The sequence below is a fragment of the Carassius carassius genome, chromosome 37 (assembly GCF_963082965.1).
Source record: "Carassius carassius chromosome 37, fCarCar2.1, whole genome shotgun sequence".
Classification (NCBI taxonomy): domain Eukaryota; kingdom Metazoa; phylum Chordata; class Actinopteri; order Cypriniformes; family Cyprinidae; genus Carassius; species Carassius carassius.
In genome coordinates, this window is record NC_081791.1 from 2,150,001 (window position 1) to 2,172,461 (window position 22,461).

Sequence of the window (22,461 nt, forward strand, 5' to 3'; positions counted from 1 at the left end):
CTCTCTCTCTCTCTCTCTCTCTCTCTCTGTCTCTCTCTCTGTGTCTCTGTGTCTCTCTCTGTCTCTCTCTCTCTCTCTCTCTCTCTCTCTCTCTGTCTCTCTCTCTCTCTCTCTCTATTTCTCTCTCTCTCTCTCTCTCTGTGTCTCTCTCTCTCTCTCTCTCTCTCTCTCTCTGAGTGTTTGGCGGATGTGAGCGTGGTGTGTGTTGCTGAGAGCGTGTTGCAGACTGTAAGTTTTTTCTTATACTATTCTTTTCGTGTTTTTCTTGGGGTCTCCCCCCCCCCCTTTTTCTGCCTGTATTTGTGTATTCATAAGGTTTTCAAAGTTTGTTTGGTAACGAAGAGTGCTGCCGGCGTTGCTGGCTAGCATGGCTTCGGGTGAGAATTTCAGCTTTCACAAGCTGACGCGCAAGCATGCTGTTCGTTTGTCCCCACCTGGAGGGAGTTCAGTTGAAGAATGTAGTTTAGCGGTGGGCGAAATTGTTGGGTTTGAGAGTATTAAATCTGCTGCAAGAATGAATAGTGTGGACAAAGCTAACCAGTTGCTTGAGAGTGGAGTAGTGATTCAAGGTACTTTTACACCTGTTCTGTCTCTAGTCCCGCAAAAAAGATAGTGATTTCCAATGTACCACCTTTTCTGAAGAATGAGATGTTAGAGAAGGAGCTAGGAAGACATGGAAAACTAGTGTCTCCGATTAAAATGATCCCTATCAGTTCCAAATCTCCACATCTCAAACATGTAATGTCTTTTCGGAGACAAGTACTTATGATCCCTAAAAAGAGTAATGAGGAATTAAACTTGATTTTCAAGTTTAAAGTAGATGATTTTGATTACACCGTGCATGCTACTTCAGAAACAATGAAGTGTTATGGGTGCGGAGCTGTGGGTCACCTGATTCGTGCATGTCCGGACAAAACAAACAATAGCCAGTTAGCCGCTAATGTAGCGGAACAGGCGTCTGTTAGTGCTGACGCTAGTGATGTTCTACCGAAGGATCCACCAGGAAATGTACAAATTGTGCAGGGAGAAAGTAATGAAGATAACAAACAGGAGAACGAAGTGTTGGAAAACACAGTGAGTAAAAAAAGAGAACAGAACGCATGCAGTGATTTGAATGCAGATTTAAATGTGGGTGAAACCGCGACCGGAGCGGCGGAATCTGTGTTGTGTAACGATATTGATGCTATGATTGACAGGGAAGTTGGCAAAATGTCAACTAAGAGGAAAAATCTTGAAAACAAAGCAAATTTGCAACAAGTAACAAAAGTGTCAAAGCTAAATGTAATGGGTGCTTCCTCTCAGTCTGAGGATGGTTTGATGGAAACGCAAGAAAGTGAATATGAGGGAAGTAGTGACACGCAGGTGGATATGGATTGTGTTTACCCCTTCTCTAAGATTCGTTCCTTTTTACAAAGCACAAAAGGAATGAGATCTGTTAAAGTTGAGGACTTTTTCCCCGATCTAAAGTTGTTTCTTGATTCTGTCAGACTGCTTATGAAAAACCATGAACAAAGTGATCAATGCATTTTTACTGATCAAGAAATTTACCGTCTAAAAAAAATGCTTGTAAAAGTAAGAGCACAATTGAGTGATGCTAAAGAATGATGTTTAAGAGATTTATTTTTATTATTTTCTTTTTTGTTTATTTTCAAGTGTTATTTGAAAGCAGCTTTACTTTCAAAATGTGTGATTTCAAACTGGGCTCTTTAAACATTAATGGTGCTTGGGAGGATGCTAAGAGAGCGTCTCTTTTCAATCTGTTCAAGAGTAAGAGGCTAAATGTAATCTTTTTGCAAGAAACACATAGTACACAGGACAATGAAGCTGTTTGGAGGAAAGAATGGGATGGGGAAATTTTCCTCAGTCACGAGTAGTAACAGTGGTGGTGTTGGCATCTTGTTTTCTAGAGATTTTAGACCTATCTCTTGTGATATTGATGAAATAATTGAAGGCCGTTTGTTAAAAATACAAGCTGTGTTTGAAAATGTTAAAATAACTTTCTTCAATGTTTATGCTCCAACTTTAGGCATAGAAAGAGCTATTTTTTTCAACACTCTGAACACTGCTATTAATAACTGTAACAATGATGGTTACTTTTTTCTGGGGGGTGATTTTAATTGCACGGTCAATGCATCCTTAGATAGAAATCATCCAGAACCTCATGGACCTAGTAAGAGAGTTTTAACTAGTTTAATTGAAATGCATGATCTGAGTGATGTTTGGAGAGTTTTTCATCCTACTCAACGTCAATATACTTGGACTCATGTCAAAGATAATGTCCTGTCTATGGCTAGGCTTGATAGATTTTATTGTTTCAAGCATCAAATTAATATTCTTAAAAGTTGCTCAATACATCCAGTGGGAATTTCTGATCATTTTCTTGTACAAGTCTCAATTTTCATCAAAGATGTGAAATGTAAGAGCGCTTATTGGCACTGTACTGTAACATTACTTTCTGATAAAGGTTTTAAAGAGGTCTTTAATTTTTTCTGGAACAATTATTCAAAGACAAAGTCTGAGTATACATCTTTACAACAATGGTGGGACATAGGAAAAATTCAGATTAAACAGCTGTGTATACAGTATTCTCTAAATGTCACAAAGGATTTGACTAAATCAATGGAAGCCCTGGAGAATGAAATAGTGATGCTGCAAGATTTGGCAGATTTCACAGGAAATGGAGAACATATTAAAGCTCTCAAAAAGAAAAAATCAGCTCTGTCAAATCTGTTGGGTTTTTCTGCTAAAGGTGCCCTTGTACGTTCCCGCTTTCAAAACGTGATTAAAATGGATGCACCTTCCCATTTCTTTTTTGGCTTAGAACACAAAAATGGACAGAAAAGACTTATACACTCTCTGCGGTCCAGCAATGGACAGCTGCTAAAGGAGTCTGAAGAAATCCGTAAGTGCGCAGTGACTTTTTATGAAAAGCTGTTTACAAAAATAATATCAAGAAAATCCAGAGGTGGCACAGTGCTTTTACGAGAACCTGCCTAAGGTCAAGGAGGAAGCCAACGCAGAGCTGAGGGCAAGGATCTCGGCTGAGGAGCTACATACTGCCCTACAAAGCCTAGAAAATGGAAAGGCTCCAGGCCTCAATGGCCTTCCTGTGGACTTTTACAAAGTTTTTTGGCCTATCATAGGCAAGGATTTGTTGGTTGTTCTTAGAGACAGTTTAACCAAAGGACACTTACCACTCAGCTGCAGGAGAGGAATTCTTACACTCCTCCCTAAAAAAGGGGACTTACAAGAAATTAAGAACTGGCGACCTGTGGCTCTGCTCTGCACCGATTACAAACTCTTGTCTAAGGTGTTGGCTATGAGACTTAAAAAAGTGATGGAAGATATAATTCATGTTGATCAAACCTATTGGGATCAGACAAGGTTGTTCACTTTCTAGAATGCTGTACTCTATTGCTATAGAGTCTATTTTGCATAAATGAAGACAGTCCCTTTCTGGTGTTATTTTTCCTGGTTGTGAGTCAATTTTTAAACTATCGGCCTATGCTGATGATGTCATTGTTAATCAACAAAATGATGTTAATTCCCTTAAAAAAGCTATTAATGACTTTGGTGTTTTGTCATCAGCAAAAATTAACTGGGGAAAAAGTGAAGCACTAGCCGTGGGTGATGAGCTGAGCAAAGAGCTGGTCTTACCTGGTGGGTTAGTGTGGAAAAAAGATGGTTTAAAATACCTTGGTGTCTATCTTGGTGATGACTCATTTGTATGTAAAAATTGGGAAAATGTTTTTGAGAAAGTTGAAGGACGCTTAAGAAAATGGAAATGGCTTTTGCCGCACATGTCCTTTAGAGGACGGACTTTAATCATCAACAACTTGGTGGCCTCTGTTGTGGCACCGTCTGACTTGTGTGGAACCTCCAACACAACTGCTTAGTAAAATACAGTCAGTACTTGTAGACTTCTTCTGGGATCGTCTGCACTGGGTTCCTCAAAGTGTTCTTTTTCTGTCAAAGGAAGATGGAGGGCAAGGTCTTATTCATCTTGCAAGTAGAGGGGCTGCCTTTCGACTCCAGTTTATTCAAAGATTCCTTACTGGACCTGCACACCTTGTTTGGAGACCTTTGGCTCTGACAATACTGAGCCGAGGAGGAGATCTGGGTCTCGCTGAGTCTTTGTTTTTGATGGACTCAAATGCCTCGAAAATAAGAAATCTTCCTAAATTCTACCTTGGACTATTCACAGTGTGGGGGCTGTTTATTAAACAAAGAGCAGAAGACTGTACTTCCCTTTCGTGGCTGCTGAAAGAGCCTATTATATATGGATCCCGCTTTAATGTTGAGCGCACAACAGGACATTCTGTGCTACAGCTTTTCCGTTCTGCTGGGGTAGTGACTCTGGGACATGTAGTTAACATATGTGGACCCAATTTAACTGATTCTGATGGTCTGGCTTCTCATGTGAGAGTTAGATCCACCAGGCTTTTGAATCAGATGCTTAAGGCTCTGAAGTGTGAACTCACAGAAACTGAACTCTCTTTATTAAAGAGTCCCTGTAATGATTTTTGTCAATCAAATGTTGAAGACTCTTTTCCTGTTTTGTCACTTTCTCCTGATTTTAAAAACTGTACTGGTCAACTGTTAAAGCTCAGTGAGACTCTCACTAATGAGTTGGATGTTATGGAGGGCAAAACAATGTATAACATACTTGTTAAAATTTTGAACAAAAACAAACTAAATGGTCGAGCTGATACTCCTTGGAGAGCTCATTTAAAGGTTAACAGTGAAATCAGACCTGTGTGGAGAACGATCTATAAACAACCGTTGACAAAAAAGATTGGAGATTTACAGTGGAAAGTACTGCATGGCTGTGTGGCTGTAAATGCTTTTGTTTCTGTTATCAACCCTAATGTTAATGATAATTGTCCCTTTTGCTTAAACAGAGAAACAGTCTTTCATTGCTTTTTGGAGTGTGTTAGATTGTCTTTTTTATTCGAGCTGTTACAGCAAATGTTCCAATTGTTTGGAGAAGCTTTTTCAAAACAAGACTTCATCTTTGGCTTTAGGTACAATCAAAAGGGGAGAATGAAATGCCAATTGTTTAACTTTCTCTTTGGACAAGCAAAAATGGCCATTTACATTAGCCGAAGAAATAAGACAGAGTCTTTAGACTCTGATGCAAACACAATTTTTCTGAGAGTGTTAAAAGCCAGATTGAAGATTGATTTTGATTTTTACAGCATCACAAATAATGTGGAGGAATTCCTGCACATTTGGGGTTACGAAAATGTCTTGTGCTCGGTGGTGGAAAATGTTTTGTGTTTTGGAAATCTATTGGTTTGAGTATTTTTTGTGTTGTGTATTTTTATATATATATTTATTTAATTTTTTGTTTTTTTTAGCCTGTGTGGTTTATAATTACCACTAATGGTATTCTTTTGATAAAGTGATTCAAAATCAAAAAAATCTCTCTCTCTCTCTCTCTCTCTCTCTCTCTCTCTCTCTCTCTATCTCTCTATCTCTCTCTCGGTCTCTCTCTCTCTCTGGTGCATGCCGGGGTTTTTTGGGGGTGATAGTGGCGTTGAGTGAGAACTGATCTGCAAAACTCTTTTTTTCTTTTTCCTTTTTCTTGTCTTTCTTTTCACCTTTTTTCTTTCTTTTTTGCATGGTCTGAGAGTTTTTTTTTTTCTTAGCAAGCAGTTATTTTTTGAGCGCAACTGAGTTGCGTGATAGGATGGCGTCTCCTGAGATAATACGTGATAATCTTGTGCAGGTTACTCCGCTTCATGCACCTTCTAGCAAAATCATTATTTCAAATATTCCGCCTTTCATTTCTAATGAGTCGTTGGAACGTGAATTAGTGAGATTTGGTAAGTTTGCTAGCGAGTTTAGAAAGATCTCTTTAGGTTGTAAACATCCGTCTTTAAAACATGTGCAGTCTTTTAGAAGACAAGTGTACATGTTTTTGGACTCTCCCGAAAATACTTTGGATGTTTCTTTCCGTGTAAAACATGAAGGGAGATCATATATGGTTTATGCAAGTACTGGTAACTTGAGATGTTTTATTTGTGGTGACGTAGGGCATAAGCGGATTGCGTGTCCACGCAAAGAGTATGGAGGAGCGAAACAAATAGTTTCAGAGGGGGAGGTTGATGTTGTGATCATCTCAGGTGACAATGAAATCGCAGGTCCTTCTGGGTTACAGTCAGATACTGGTACAATAGCGCGTGTCATCTCTGAACCAGTGTCTGCGGTGCCGATACAGTCAGCCGAGTGCAGCGCTAGTGACGTCACTCGCAGCGGGAATGCTGAGAACCCCACAGCTGGAACTAGCGTCATTGTGCCAGGTATCAGCAACGTTGAGCAAAGTAACTATGATGATGAAGAATCTGATGAAATTAATCCGAGCGGGTTATTAACGTGTACAGCCAATGATGGCATTGATGCCATGTCTGATGATACAGATTCAGTTGACATTGAGGGCTCACAGGGAGATCTTCAAAAGGAAATCTCCTTATATCCCCTTGAGGAAATAAATCACTTTTTGGATGACACGTTTGGCAAACAGGTGAATGTTAAAGATTTTTTCCCAGATATTGACAAGTTTGTTAGATCTGTTACAGTCTTTCAAAAAACAGTTGGTTTTGATATTTTGAGTGAAAAGAAAGCGTTTTCGACTAAAGAAGCATCTTACAGTGATAAGAAAATGTAGGAAAGAAAAAAAAAAGTTCTTAAACTGATCAGGAATTTATCACATGGGTTTCTTTTCTTTTTCTTTTCTTTTTCTGTTATGTCTGTCTTTTCTCCTTTTAAATACATGTATGGCTAATTTGAGGGTAGGCTCCATTAATGTTAATGGTGGGAGGGATAGACATAAACGTGATTTGCTATTAGAAAGCATACAGCTAAAAAGACTAAATGTTGTATTGCTTCAGGAAACTCATGGTGATGTAGATAATGAAGCTGGTAGATAATGAAGCTGATTGGAAAATGTGCTGGAAGGGGCAACAAATACTTAGTCATGGGACAAATCTTAGTGCAGGTGTGGCGATTCTTTTTTTCTCCAGAAACTAGAGTTAATATTTTAAGTTCTGAAGAAGTTATAAAAGGTCGTCTTGTCTTAGTGAAGGTTGAAATTGAAGGGTTTTCTTTTTGTTTCATAAATGTGTATGTACCAAATGTGGGACATGAGAGAATTACGTTTTTAAAAATGTTAAGTGGAGTATTGAAACAGTATGACAACAATGATAATGTGATAGTTGGGGGAGACTGGAATTGCACAGAAAATTTTACCATGGATCGAACTTCTGAGGAACCTCATATGCAATCTTCCATTTACTTGTCTAAAATAGTAAAAGAAGCTGAACTGTTAGATATGTGGAGGATTAAACCTAATACTGCCAGACAATATACTTGGTTAAAAGTATCTGATGATAGAGTGAGTGCTGCCCGTTTGGACAGAATTTATATATCTAAATGTTCTAGTAATCGGGTTGTTGAGTGCTCTTTTTTTTTTTTTCCAGTGGGGTTTTCAGACCATCATATGGTTTTAATGTCATTGGTGTTATCCAAGTCTTCAAGGAAATCTTCATATTGGCACTTTAATGCCAAATTATTACAAGATGTTAATTTCTGTAAACATTTTGAAGGTTTCTGGGAATGTTGGAAAAAAAAACATACTTTTGAAAAATTAAGACAATGGTGGGAAATTGGAAAAAAAACAAATACGAATGTTTTGTCAGCAATATACAGTTAATTCCACAAATATGATAAAGAAAGCTATTCAAACTCTTGAACGATCTATAGTTTCAATAGAGAAAGACTTGTTGGATAGACATGATCCTGGTTTGTCTTACTAGTCTCTGACATTGCAGAAATGCGCCATCATGCAGTGGATTTTTATTCATGTCTATATACTGCAGAACATTGTGATTTGGACTGTGCTGAACAGTTATTTAAAGGCATTCCTAAACTGGACTCTGATTCTAAGACTGCCTTGGACTCTTTTTTTAATGTTTGATGAACTTTCATCTGCTGCTACACAGCTCAGCTCCGGACGTTCCCCTGGTGTTGATGGGTTGACATCAGAGTTTTATAAACATTTTTGGGACCTTCTTGGTGTTGATCTCTATGAGGTTTTCTGTGAATGTTTTAAAGATGGATTTTTTTGGGTTTGGGGAAAGCTTTTTAAATTGGATACAACTCCTTTATGCTGGCGCTTCGTGTATGGTAAAAGTTGGGGGCGTTTTGAGTAAACCAATTTCTGTTCAAAGAGGAATACGACAAGGTTGCCCGCTGTCTGGTTTGTTGTACAGTATTGCTATTGAACCTCTACTTTTTAATCTAAGAAAGATTTTATGTGGGTTCTCAATACCAAATGTGATTCAGAACACAAATGTCTCTATTACTGCTTATGCTGATGATGTGACTGTGTTGGTTAGTGGTGGGCAAGATATTACTGCTCTGTCTGAAGTCCTTCATCTATATGAGAAGGCTTCATCAGCAAAGGTAAATTGGGCAAAAAGTAAGGCTTTTTGGGCAGGTCAAGATCCTCTACATTGTTTGCCATCACTGCCAGGAAAGCTTAATTGGGGTAAATCAGGGTTAAAAATCTTGGGAGTTCATTTTGGTTCAAACGACTTTCAGAAGTTAAATTGGGAGGGTGTTATGGAGAAAGTATGCACCCGATTGTCTCGCTGGAATTGGCTGCTACCCAAACTATCCTACAGGGGGAGAGTCTTGATTGTCAATTATCTGGTTGCTTCCACATTGTGGCACAGATTTAATGTGTTACAACCACCGGCTGGACTAGTGCAAGAAGTACAAAGAAAGTTAGTGAACTTTTTCTGGTCCGGACAACATTGGGTGCGTTCCCCTGTACTGTTTCTTCCTATACAAGGAGGCCACAGTTTGGTGGATATCAGGTCCAGGCTAATGACTTTTCGTTTACAAGCTGCCCAGAGACTATTATACAACAATGATAGTGCTTGGTCTGACACCGCTGTGGTACTTTTGAGAAGAGCTGGTGGAATGGGACTTGATAAGCATTTGTTTCTGATGAAGCTAGAAGAGAATGAGCTTACAGATCTGACTCCTTTCTATAAATCTGTTCTGGAAGCCTGGAAAGTTTTTGCATTTTCAAGATCACCTGAAGCACCTGCAGGGATGTGGCTGTTGGAGGAGCCATTGTTTTTTAACTCTTTCCTGCCTTCGAGATTTCTATCTTCAGCCTTTCTGCGTGCACGTCTACTGTCTGCTGGGTGCACAAAGCTGGGGCATTTACTACACACCAGTTTGGAAACCTTGGGCAGGAAGGCTGGAGTTAAGTCAACAAGAATATTACAAAAGCTCATCACAGAGGTGATTGGAGAACTGGTTTTTAATTATCGTTCTTTCCTGGACAATCCAGCTATAATAGATGAATGGAGAAGTGGATGTGAGTACTGTTTCCCCTCTCTGACTGTAAGAGCTGCGGTGGGGGACTGGCAGGAACAGAGGAAAGGTTTACCGTCTTTCAGAACTCCACAAATGGATGGATTTGAGTCAGTGGGAAAGAAAGCCCTTTATGTTACCTGTGTAAAGGTGTCTAATTTACACTCTTTGACTGGGGTTCTTTCGACAAAATGGACAGAGGTTTTTGGTATTGACTCTTCCCCTAAAGGTAGTTGGCGTATCCTGTACAAACATCCGATTGACCAGCGGACTGGTGACCTCCAGTGGAGGATTGTACATGGATGTATAGCTACTAACAGACATGTGGTGCATCTTGATCCTAGTGTTAGTGTGGGTTGTCCTTTTTGTGTAGAGACTGAATCTGTCTTTCATTTGTTTATGCAATGTACAAGGTTGATGGATTTGTTTTCCTTGTTAACAGAGTGGGTTACATCTTTGGGTGAAACCTTTTCTTTTCAGTTGTTTATTTTTGGTCCAAAGTACACCGTTGAGCAAAAGAATGTTCTGGTATTAATTAATTTCCCTTTTGGTAATGCAAAATTAGCCATCTGGAAAACTAGAAAAAATAAGATATTAGGACAAGGTGCGGTAAATCCAATCTTCATGTTTTTGGGCCTAGTGGGTTCTCGTCTCAGAGTGGAATATGCGTACTATAAATTGGTTGGGCGTTTAGAGCATTTTATGGAAATTTGGGGGATAAACCATGTCTTATGTACAGTTTATGAAGATGAATTAGTGTTGAATTTTTAATGTTTATTTATTTATTTGTTGTGATGATGAATGACTGTCGTCATCATCATCATCATATTGTGTTGAACAAACATGTCTGTTTATAATTGTTGATAAAATAAAAGTGTCTTAATCCTCTCTCTCTCTCTGTCTCTCTCTCTCTCTCTCACACACTTCCGGTGTGACTGTTGCGCGAGGGTGCGGGTGCGTGGAGCAGAGCGGTTTGCGTGAGTAAATTGTGGAAGGAGCTGTTTGTTTGGGAGTGAAAGTGTCTCCTTGGTTGAGTGAGATTTCTTTATTTTTTTAATTTATTTTCTTCTTTTCACTTGTTTATAGTTATTAGGGTTAGGTTAGCTTTTTGTTTTGTTTGTTTTTTCTCCCCCTGACTTCGGTCAGAGAGGGAGGATTTTGGGGTCAGAGATGACGGATCTCTCACAGTTAACCATCAAACATGGTTGCAAGTGTATGCCTGAGGCCGCGGTGTCAGTGGAGGATTGTCTGATAGCTGTGAGTGCGGCGATCGGGGGCGCAAATATTAAATCTGCCTCTCGTATGAACAAAGCAATTGTGTTTTTTCTCAGTGAAAGCCACATGGTGAACGAATTGATTGAAACAGGGTTGATAATCAAAGACATCTTTGTGCCTGTTTTGCCTTTGTCAAGCCCAGCCAAGAAAGTCATTATATCAAACGTACCACCGTTTGTAAAAAATGAAAAACTAGAGCAAATACTCCAGAGGTATGGAAAAATAGTAAGTCCAATTAAAATGATTCCTCTTGGATGTAAAAGTCCGGAGATTAGACACGTCATGTCGTTTCGGCGTCAGGCTTTAATGATTCTGAATTCTCAGAGTGATCCATTAAATCTGTCAGCGAAGTTGAGTATTGAGGGAAAGGATTACACTGTATTTGTAAGTTCAGAGTCAATAAAGTGCTTTATTTGAGGTGATTTTGGGCATGTCAGACAAACTTGCCCGAAGCGAGATAAACCAGTTCCGGCTCTGGAGAACATTGAGAGGGCGGCCGGCGCGGATGATGCTGCGACCGCTGGGGCGTCAGAACCGCAGCCGGACGGAGCGATCTCTGCGCCCGGTGATCTGCCCGTGGGGACTGGGGTGCTGGAGGCCTCTGGAGACAGCCTGGAGGAGGCTGTTGAGGAGGAAGCCGGTCCGAGTCATGCTCCCGCCGAAACGCAGCCGGAGACGAGCTTGGGACAGATGGGTTTGCAGCCCATGCCTGAGACTGATTTGTTTTGCGATGGAGGACAGGCGCAGCCTGATAAAATGGAGAGTGATACCACTACTCAGGAATTGTTTAAACAGGGTAAAGATGATATTTCATCTCAAGCCTCGTTGGATTTAGTGGATGACTCTGAAAATGAGCAAGATGATACGGATTTAATGAGTAATTATGGGGAGGATTCGGAGCTCATCTCTGGAGGTAAGATCAAACTTTATTCACTTCAGCAGATTAATCACTTTTTAGATACTACAAAAGGACTACGTAAACCGAGAATTGATAAATTTTTCCCTGATGTAAAATTGTTTTTATTGTCCGGCTTCTTGGCCATGAAGAAGGCTTCTTTGGATGAGCTTGATAAACCAAAACGGTACCGTCTCAAGAAACTACTTAGCAACGTTCTTTGAAATTGCAAAGTAAAAAATGAGTATAGTTTGTTTGTCAAATAATCCCTGTGGAGTCTTTTTATTGTGTGGTTATCTTTTACTCTTTTTCATGGCACCTTTGAAATTTAGCTCAGTAAATATAAATGGGTGTCGTGAGGCTTTGAAAAGGACTAGTCTTTTTGATTTTTATGAAAAAGAGTAGTGTTGTTTTTCTACAGGAAACTCACACGGATGTTAATAATCAAATCCAGTGGCAGAGTGGGTGGAATGGACAGGTTGTGTTGAGTCATGGTTCAAGTAACAGTGCAGGAGTGGCTATTCTTCTTGGAGCTGACTTTAAGGAACAAAATGTGAGCGTTTTTGATGTTCTACCAGGTAGAATGCAGAGAGTAGATGTTGCGTTACATGGGCTCGATTTTTCACTTTTCAATGTATATGCCCCCAATATTGGGACTGAACGTATACTTTTCTTTGAAAAACTTCATACAGCATTAAACAGTGTCCCACAGGGTAGGATTATTGTTTTGGCTGGAGATTTTAACTGCACTTTAGATCACACAGTGGACAGAAATCATGAGGAACCTCATAGGCCGTCAACAGAAGTTTTTAGAAAATTGATAATTTATCATGATCTCGTGGATGTTTGGAGAGAAGCCTTTCCTAATGTAAAACAATATACGTGGACAAAAGTAAATTCAAATAGGGTTTCTGCAGCAAGACTTGACAGAATTTATGTTCAAAGAAGTTGTTGTGAAAAGTTTCATGATAGTTCTATTATTCCTACTCCTTTCTCAGACCATCATTATGTGTCTGTCAATATCACTTCTGCACAGAGCACATTTAAATGCCCCTACTGGCGCTTTAGCAATAGGCTTTTGCAGGATCACAACTTTGTGCACTCTTTTTCACTTTTCTGGGAGATGTGGAGAGAGAGTAAATCTCAGTATAAATCCCTGAGTCAGTGGTGGGATATTAGTTCAAGTTAAGATGTTTTGCCAGAAGTATACTGCACATAATAAGAATACTCTTGGAAGCAAAATGAGACAATTTGAACAGGACATTTGCAGCTGAACATTGAACAATATGATGGAAGTACTGTTGAAGTGTTGGAAACTAGGAAAATTCTTCTCCACAATCTCCTGGAAGAGAAAGCAAAAGAGACTCTGGTTCGGGCAAGGTTTACATCCTTTAATTGCATGGATGCCCCAACATCTTTTTTTTTTCAATTTGGAGAAGAAAGTTGTTGATAAAAAAGCTTTAAGTCGTCTGAAACTGCCTGAAGGAGGTGAAACAACTGATGAACATGAGATAATTGCTCAAGCACTGCTGTTTTATGAAAACCTTTACAAAGCAGAGCCATGTGATGGAGAAATAGCAGAAACACTTCTCCAGGATTTACCTCACCTGATGGAGAGTGATAAGGCCAAGCTTGATCAGACTTTGCACTTAAGTGAATTGACTGCTGCTATTACAGGCATGTCTGCTGGAAAGGCTCCAGGATTGGATGGCTTAATGGCAGAATTTTATAAACTGTTTTGGTCAGTGATTGGAGAAGACTTGTTCTCAGTTTTCTTAGAGTGCTTTGAAAGAGGCACCTTACCGCTGAGTTTACGAAGAGCACTTATCACCTTGCTACCCAAGAAGGGTGATCTGGCGGATATAAGAAACTGGCGTCCAGTGTCTTTGCTTGGAGTGGATTATAAGATTCTGTCAAAAGCATTAACTAATAGATTAAAACTCCATATATCATCAATAATTCACGCAGACCAGTCATTTTGTATTCCAAAACGCACAATATTTGATAATTTGTTTTTGCTTCGTGATTTGATCTCATTTGCCAGAGACAATAATGTTAATGTGGGCTTTTTATCTTTAGATCAGGAGAAAGCTTTTGATCGTGTCGATCATGAGTTCCTTTTTAAATGCTTTGAAGCTTTCGGTTTTGGTTCTGTTTTTAGTTCTTATGTTAACTTATTGTACACTGATATTTATAGTTTCTTAAAAGTAAGTGGTTCACTTACAAGACCTTTTTCAGTTGGCAGAGGCATACGGCAGGGTTGCAGTATGTCAGGTATTTTATATGCCATAGCCATTGAACCGTTGCTAACTGTTCTGAGGTGTCAACTTTGTGGAGTTTCAACGGCGGGCCTTTTTGAATCAGAGATGGTAGCCGTTAAACTCAGTGCTTATGCTGACGATGTCACTGTCATAATAAGATCCAATGAAGATGTGTGCAAGCTGGAAGTGGCTCTTGACATGTATCAAAAAGCCTCCTCAGCTCGAGTCAACTGGGGAAAAAGTGCATCGTTGTTATTAGGCCAATGGGAGGAAGAAGGTAGGCCTGTTCCTAAACTTCCTCAGCGTTGCCCTTGGAGTTCAGAGGGGTTTAAAGTGCTGGGGGTCTTTCTTGGAACAGAGCAATACATGCAGAAAAACTGGGAAGGCGTTTATGAAAAAGTGACTGGTCGTTTACAGAAATGGAGATGGATTCTCCCACAATTGTCTTACAGAGGAAGGGTTCTTGTTGTTAACAATCTAGCAGCATCTATGCTGTGGCATCGCTTGACTGTTATTGACCCCCCGAAAGAACTACTACAAAAACTACAGAAGGACTTTGTGGATTTTTTTTGGGATGGTTTTCACTGGCTTCCTTCAGGAATCCTATATTTGCCAGTAAATGAAGGAGGTCAAGGACTGATTGAACTATCAGCTAAAATCAGAGCCATGAGACTAAAATCTGCACAAAGGCTGCTTTTTTCTAGAGTTTTTATCCCCTGGGTGTCTTTTGGACTAACTTTACTAAGATCCCTTTGTAGTAGTGATCTTGATAAGCAACTGTTTTTGATGTCACCGTTTATTGAAAATGTCACATTTGGTGCAAATTTTTATGCATCCGTTTTGAAATCTTGTGAAATGTTTAGGCTGCATTGGTCTGAAAATGATCATTATGGTTTGAATGAACCACTGTTTTTTAATCCTTTTTTAGGGAATGTTTGCGTGTCTAATAGTATAGTTAAGTTATGCATGAAGAAAGGTTTTACCAAAGTGGGGCACTTGATTAATGTAGAATCAAAAGAGTGGAGATCAGCAGAAGATATTGCCAGTCAGGTTGATTTGAGGTCTGTGAGGGTGGTAGAGCGGCTGATTTCAGGGTTGAAAGCTGCTCTTCCGTTCCCTCTTTTGCAGTTTGTAGAGCTTTCTCTAGAGGGTGGGCCTTCACATCTTGATTTTCCTGATGTAGGTGTGTGCCCTGGAGTTTGTCCTGAAACCAGCCAGGTTGGAAAGCTGCTAAATTTTGAGAGATTAAAAGGGCTACTTTTTCATTCTGTGGGGAAAAAAGACATGTATCAAGCCTGTGTAAAAACTGCGTATTTTAAGGATCTTCATGACAGAATTGATACAAAATGGAGAGAAAAGCTCACAGTTGCAGATGATATTTCTCCTTCTTGGAGGCTCTTTTATAAAAGTCCTCTTCCAAAACGTTCAGGTGATTTGCAATGGAGAATATTACATTGTGTGATAGCCACTAATGCGTTTGTGTCCAAACTCAACTTGAATGTTCTGCCCTTGTGTCATGCCTGTAATAGTCATGAAACGGTTTTTCATGTTTTTATTGAATGTCCAAAGTTAGTGCCACTTTTGGCATTGCTGGAAAGAATAATTGATGGGCTGGGATTTGAGTTTAACAAAGTACTTTTTATTTATGGCTGTAGGTATTCTAAAGTGAACAAGGATCGCTGTACTGTTGCTAATTTTATTCTTGGGCAAGCAAAATTAGCTATGTGGAAGACTTGCAGACTTGCTCTGGAAGGAAGAATTGTTAAAGTTTTGACTCTTTTTATAGCACTTGTTGAATCAAGAATAAGGGCAGAATATATATTTTTTAAAACTACCAGGAATATGGGCGAATTTATGAACAAATGGTGTGTAAATAGCGGTTTGTTTGTGTTTTGTGAAGAAAACTCTTTATCATTTGTTTGGTGAATAATTTTGAACATTTATTGTATTAATGTTGAGTGTGTAATGTAATTTTTGATTGAGTAAAGAATTTTAAACTTCTCTCTCTCTCTCTCTCTGTCTCTCTCTCTCTCTCTCTCTCTCTCTGTTTCTCTGTCTCTCTCTCTCTCTCTCTCTCTCTCTCTCTCTCTCTCTCTCTCTCTCTCTCTCTCTCTCTCTCTCTCTCTCAGAATGCTTCAGATATGCCCGAGACCATCACAAGCAGAGATGCTGCTCGATTCCCCATCATTGCCAGCTGCACTCTCTTTGGCCTGTATCTCTTTTTCAAGGTGACTGTGTGTTTGTCTTCAGTCATAGTCGCAATGTTGCTAAATGGTACAAACATACACACCACTCCGTTTGTGAGCTTGCAGTACATGCAGTGTAACATCACTGCTTGGTCACACTTAAAGGGTTAGTTCACCCAATAATCAAAATTATGTAATTAATAACTCACCCTCATGTTGTTCCAAACAGTGAGACCTCCGTTTATCTTCTGAACACAGTTTAAGATATTTTAGATTTAGTCCGAGAGCTCTCAGTCCCTCCATTGAAGCTGTGTGTACGGTCTACTGTCCATGTCCAGAAAGGGAAGAAAAACATCATCAAAGTAGTCCATGTGACATCAGAGGGTAAGTTAGAATATTTTGAAGCATCGAAAATACATTTTGTTCCAAAAATAGCAAAAACTACGACTTTATTCAGCATTGTCTTCTCTTCCGTGTCTGTTGTGAGAGAGAGTTCAAAACAAAGGTAACTGGCTGAGTGAACTGCTGTGAAGAGAGAGATGATGAACACAGAGCCGAGCCAGATAAGGGCTGTCCGTGAACGAGTCAATCTTTTGTCCGTTATCCGTCTCGGCTCGGTGTTCATCTTCAGTTCTCTCTTCACAGCAGTTCAGTCAGTGTACTGTTTGAGTACATGAATTACTCCGGGATATTGGTTTGCTTGAACTCAGAGGGAGTGTCAGCCACATTAAACAAGTTAACAGCTTAAGTCATATGTGGATTAATGCGTATTGGAGACGCGAACCGTTTAAAACGATTCAATTCGATTTGGTGAACTGGTTCAAAAAGATCTGGTTACATCGAATGATTTGTTTGCGAACCGGATATCACAAACTGCTTTGTTTTGAACTCTCTCTCACAACAGACACGGAAGAGAAGACAATGCTGAATAAAGTCGTAGTTTTTGCTATTTTTGGACTGAAATGTATTTTCGATGCTTCAAAAAATTCTAACTGACCCTCTGATGTCACATGGACTACTTTGATGTTTTTCTTACCTTTCTGGACATGGACAGTAGACCGTACACACAGCTTCAATGGAGGGACTGAGAGCTCTCGGACTAAATCTAAAATATCTTAAACTGTTCCACAGTGGGGCAATATCCCCCAGCCCTAGACCACTTTACTTACAAAATACACCTTTTCTGTTAACTGTAATATGCATATTTTGCTCTGTTACACTGTATAAACTTTGCTTAAAAGCATTACAAAATGGTTTTGTAATGTATTTTTTTTTTTACTTGTAGATTTTCTCGCAAGAGTACATTAACTTGCTGCTATCCATGTATTTCTTTGTGCTGGGAATATTAGCGCTGTCTCACACAATGAGGTATGAAAATGTGTAGAGCTTCTAAAATGTTTCATGAGTTTTTGAGTTGTGTAATGCTTTTAATATGACATGATTTAGGTTAACTATTTTGGTTTTGCTGTCCCAGTCCGTTTATGTGCCGAGTTTTCCCTGCTAACTGGCCAAATAAGCAGTACCAGCTGCTGTTCACCCAGGGCTCAGGAGAAAGCAAAGAGGGTGAGAAGTGTTTGGACATTTACACAACTACATTTGTGTGTATGGTGTATAAATACTCTTGAACGTCCCTGTTGTCTCCCACAGAGATCGTCAACTATGAGTTTGACACCAAGGATCTGATATGCCTGGGAATCAGCAGTGTGGTAGGGGTCTGGTACGTCCTCAAAAAGGTAGAGTAGATCGGTTGTCATTTAGATCAGCTTTCTGTAGAACAGTGTCTGCATTTGTTCTGTGTGTGTGTATATTATTTATTTAAATTGTATTAATATTGCTGATGCTTTACGTAGGACAAATGCATATTGTACGTAATTTAAATGTTTAAATCCCGTAAATAGCAGTAGTTTCAAGTGAATCTCCTACCCATTAAATACATTTACTATATTTGGTCACACAGACCAAAATGTTGATCTTATTTCAGTGTGTGTATATATATATAAATATAATAATATTTAACATTTACACATGAAAGCTTTGGCCAAAAGTCAGTTTAAGCACTCTCTGTGGAGTTCGTAGGCCGCTCTGCACACACGTTCAAGACACAAGTAGTTATACTCTAACAGAGGTCGAAATTTACGTCAGTACATAGGTAAACAAGATTCTGGTTGGTTGAATCGTAGATAAATTAATAAAATCTCCACACATGGACGTAAAACTTGAAGCATATCTTCTAGGGATTGATTTGGTGACAAATGACCAGAGGTCATACACAATAGATCTCTCCAGAGATGTAAATTGGATAGGGTGATGACAAATGATGGTCTCTCTCTCTCTCTCTCTCTCTCTCTCTCTCTCTCTCTCTCTCTCTCTCTTTCTCTCATCTAGCTGCAAAGATAGACATCTACACACATACACAGAGAACACTTATCGGTACTTCAAGGTTGCGAGGCTCTGCCCTAAATCTTATCAAATATTGTTAACTTCATACACACAATGAGAGCAACTTAGAGAGTGAAAAGGCAGAATATAGACCTATTCACCGTATTTTCTTACATGCAAAAATTGAACTAACAATTATTCAAGAAATATTAAAAGTAATAATATTATGACAGCCATTGTAGATCTGCGATCCACTCCTTCACAGTTTACACTTTCACTGGGAACCAGCATTATTGCAATATACTAGTGCCATTATTGACCATGACATTTCAAAATTGAAATACTGATGTTGTGTTAATATTACACACAAAATAATATAGTAAAAAATCCTGAGCCAGTAACAGTTTCGTTGATGCTGGCTTTTTCATCACAATTGGACTGAATTCTTTCCTGATGAATCTGAATGTAGTTTACAAACTAATTAACAATCGGGTTATGTGCATTTTCAAATAGCCTTTTTTTTTTTTTTTGACGTGCACACTGCACAAATAAAGAGTTTCCTACTGTTTGCACATAAACACTCTCCTACACGGTTTCTTTACTTGTTTTAAATGGCAGATGTATCCAGATGGATATTACATATAAACCGCTGCTTATGTCTTTCATGCAGTAAAATCGCTTTGTTAAAACACCGTTAAAATGGTTTTAGGACAGGAGACTCATTTGTACAGCTCTTTAGTCAATGGAAAGAACCGTTCATTCTGCGTGTCATTTCTTCTTCATTGCACATGCTTAGCCCTTTCAGTTTCGGTTTCCATCTGATCGAGCGGTTACTAATACATCTTAGCCGTATTAGAAAAGGAATGAACCATCCTTAACAATCCGGTCGAAATTTGATTCAGATCGAGCAATCAATGCCATCATTGACAGATTTTTGGATACATGTAAATGTAGTCACTTGTAAATAACAAAAAAAAAAAAGTGTACAGCTACTTCTGCGGCACAAACTGCTGTATAAATGCTTAATTTATTCTTTCTTTCATTCAGTCATTCATTTATTCAGTTGTTATTGCTTTAAGTTGGACAGCCCTTAATTCAACTAAAATAAACACAGGTTTTTCACGCTAGTTGCTGTCTCTTTTTCTACTGCCTCTTGATTGACATGAAATAATCACCCATAGCGGATAGCGTAGATAATTGCTTTTATCAGCTGATGCAGATACATCGGTGTATCCCTACAGATTACCCTTTAGCTAACTGCTAGGTCTTAAAGGAAAATGCCACCATTTTTCCATATTTCACGATGTTCTTCCCTCAACTTGGATGAGTTGATGCGTACCTCTCCCATCTCAGTGCATGCACTTAATCGCTGTAGCACGCGGCACCACTATGCTAGCGTTTAGCTTAGCACCATTCATTCCTTAGGATCCAAACAGGGATGAATTTAGAAGCCACCAAACACTTCCATGTTTTCCCTATTTAAATTATGATAGTGGGTAGCAGCTTATAGTTTGTTCTCGTATATTTGTTGCCTTTACATGGTTTCAGTGGGGTCTTAAAAGTCTTGAAGTTGTATCAAATTTAACATTAAAATGTCCTTGTAAATTGTACAAGAAAGTCTTAATTATGATTTCAAGAGGTCTTTAATTTGGGGACGGAAAGACCAGAATTGCGATATGGCTGAATATGATGATTAAACTTCAATGATCTCAATGAATAAACTAGAGCTGCAAATTCAAAGTCCCGTGCTGTGCTGCTTTGTGTTCTGCTGTTAACAGGGAAAGTTATATTTCCACCAAACGCTCCACCTGCTGGCAGAGAATGAATGAACATTTTCAATAAAACAGAACAATGCGAATATCAGGAGCCAGCTGTCCACGGTTGTACTTAAGATATCAACACAATAACACACTTGGGCAAATATCATCTAATTATAGTTATCGATAAAATCCCACAGTATTTCGCAGTATTTATCTTTTTTTATTTTTTAGCAATATCGCAACACCCCTAATTTGTTATTTGATATAATAATTCATTGATTGTTTAAATTAATGTAATTAATACTTTGTTCATACTTTGTACATAATACATTAAAACTTTGAAGTATAAAAAAAAGTTTCTGCATTACTATCAGATTTCAACTGGGAAATTCTATGTTTGAATTGTTTTTTACAATGGCTACTCATGATTATCATATGTGTGGCTCAGTGATTAACCAGGAAAATTTAAAATGTCCTTTTGAAAAAAAAAAAAAAATTCTTTACATTTAGTCAGTATTTTATGTCATGAATATATAATCCTGAGTACAAGTATATAATACTGAGTTTATGAATTACTCAAAGAAAAGGCAGCTAATTTTAGTCAATCGTCCAATACAAACCTTTGTTGACAGGCATATATATACAAATGTCTGTCTGTATTTCCTGACAGCATTGGATAGCCAATAACCTGTTTGGTCTGGCTTTTGCCCTGAATGGAGTTGAGCTGCTCCACCTCAATAATGTCAGCACTGGATGCATCCTGCTGGGAGGTCTGTTCGTTTATGATGTGTTTTGGGTAAGTTTAAAATTTTAAATGCACAATTGTAAAGCCTGCTTAAAATTATGCCCATGACATGTACTGCATTTGCTTTCTAGGTTTTTGGCACCAATGTTATGGTGACAGTTGCCAAGTCCTTCGAAGCCCCAATTAAGTGTGAGTATCTGATTTATCCATCCTTCTCTCCATTAATCTGCAGAACAGAAGGTTTTTGGTGGTTGGTTATTTTAGTACCATATAACCAATAGTGGTTACCTACATTCTTTAAAACTAGCTTTGGAACTAGTGAATTTAATCTCTTGAGCACTTCAAACATCGTATACATCGTAACTCGTATACTGACAGGTGCTCTGACAGATGTGCTTGCTGTTCTATACAATTTCCTCTGCACATAACTTACATTCTATGGTTATGCGTGTGGTTTGAATAATAAAAAAATTAAAAAAACATTTTCATTTTGCATAAGAATCATCCTCAAAGTAAGTGAGCCTATAACAGACATGCAGTTACATTTTCCTTCTTGTTTTTGTTTACATAGCATTTACAGATTTAAAGAGTTGTAGATAAATTATATATTTATTTATTTAGGTATTTTATTTTATTTTTTTAATGTATGCAATAGAATACAGTGCACTTGTAGGTACAGTGTACCTATAACTTGTCCTTAGCTATTTTTTTTATATTAGAAAAATGTACTAATTGTCTTTTATTATTATTTATTTTTTTTATTTAGTCATACTGGAACAGATTTTAAGGTTTACTTCAAAAGGCATGGGAACCCTGATAATCACCTCTTCTGCTAGAAATGACTACACTTAAACTTTCATCTTATATTTCTGTAGTTAATTCTCACTCCTTTTTTGTTCTAGTGGTTTTTCCACAAGATTTGCTGGAGAAAGGTTTAGATGCCAATAACTTTGCCATGTTGGGACTGGGGGACATTGTCATTCCGGGTAAATATATGAAGATGATTTCTGAGACACTTTGACATGTTTGCTTAAAGGGTTAGTTCAGCCAAATATTAAAATTATGTCATTAATGACTCACCCTCATGTTGTTCCAAACCCATGAGACACAGTTTAAGATATTTTAGATTTAGTCCGAGAGCTCTCAATCCCTCCATTGAAGCTGTGTGTACGGTCTACTGTCCATGTCTAGAAAGGTAAGAAAAACATCATCAAAGTAGTCCATGTGACATCAGAGGGTCAGTTAGAATATTTTGAAGCATCGAAAATACATTTTGGTCCAAAAATAGCAAAAACTGGGGGTCGGGGTGTAGGCGGTTGCGATGGGTCGGGTATTGGTAAACATAATGATCGCTCACCGCTGTCAACGTTTTTTGTGCCTTTGAATCATGTCGTCATGTCACTCCGCAAGTAGTCCAATAATTTGTCACGATTGAAGTTCAAAGTGTACGCACACCGTTCTGAATGCCACACACCCAACCATCCACTCACGTGAACAGCTTCAGTTGACTGACGAAGACCGTGAACACGGGTGATTCATGTAAGCAAATCCAATATATTGTCTTTCATCT

At 38.6% G+C, this 22,461-nt stretch overlaps 1 protein-coding gene across 1 annotated transcript in view; it reads left to right on the top strand.

The window, feature by feature from the left end:
• Nucleotides 1-22,461, top strand: part of LOC132117834 (minor histocompatibility antigen H13-like) — a 77,049-nt gene that overhangs the window by 19,355 nt on the left and 35,233 nt on the right. Inside the window, exons 2-8 of the mRNA XM_059527139.1 lie at nt 15,951-16,049; nt 17,293-17,375; nt 17,482-17,570; nt 17,655-17,740; nt 20,817-20,942; nt 21,023-21,080; nt 21,794-21,877. Coding sequence (XP_059383122.1) covers nt 15,951-16,049; nt 17,293-17,375; nt 17,482-17,570; nt 17,655-17,740; nt 20,817-20,942; nt 21,023-21,080; nt 21,794-21,877 — 625 coding nt within the window. The remainder of the gene's footprint in view (nt 1-15,950; nt 16,050-17,292; nt 17,376-17,481; nt 17,571-17,654; nt 17,741-20,816; nt 20,943-21,022; nt 21,081-21,793; nt 21,878-22,461) is intronic.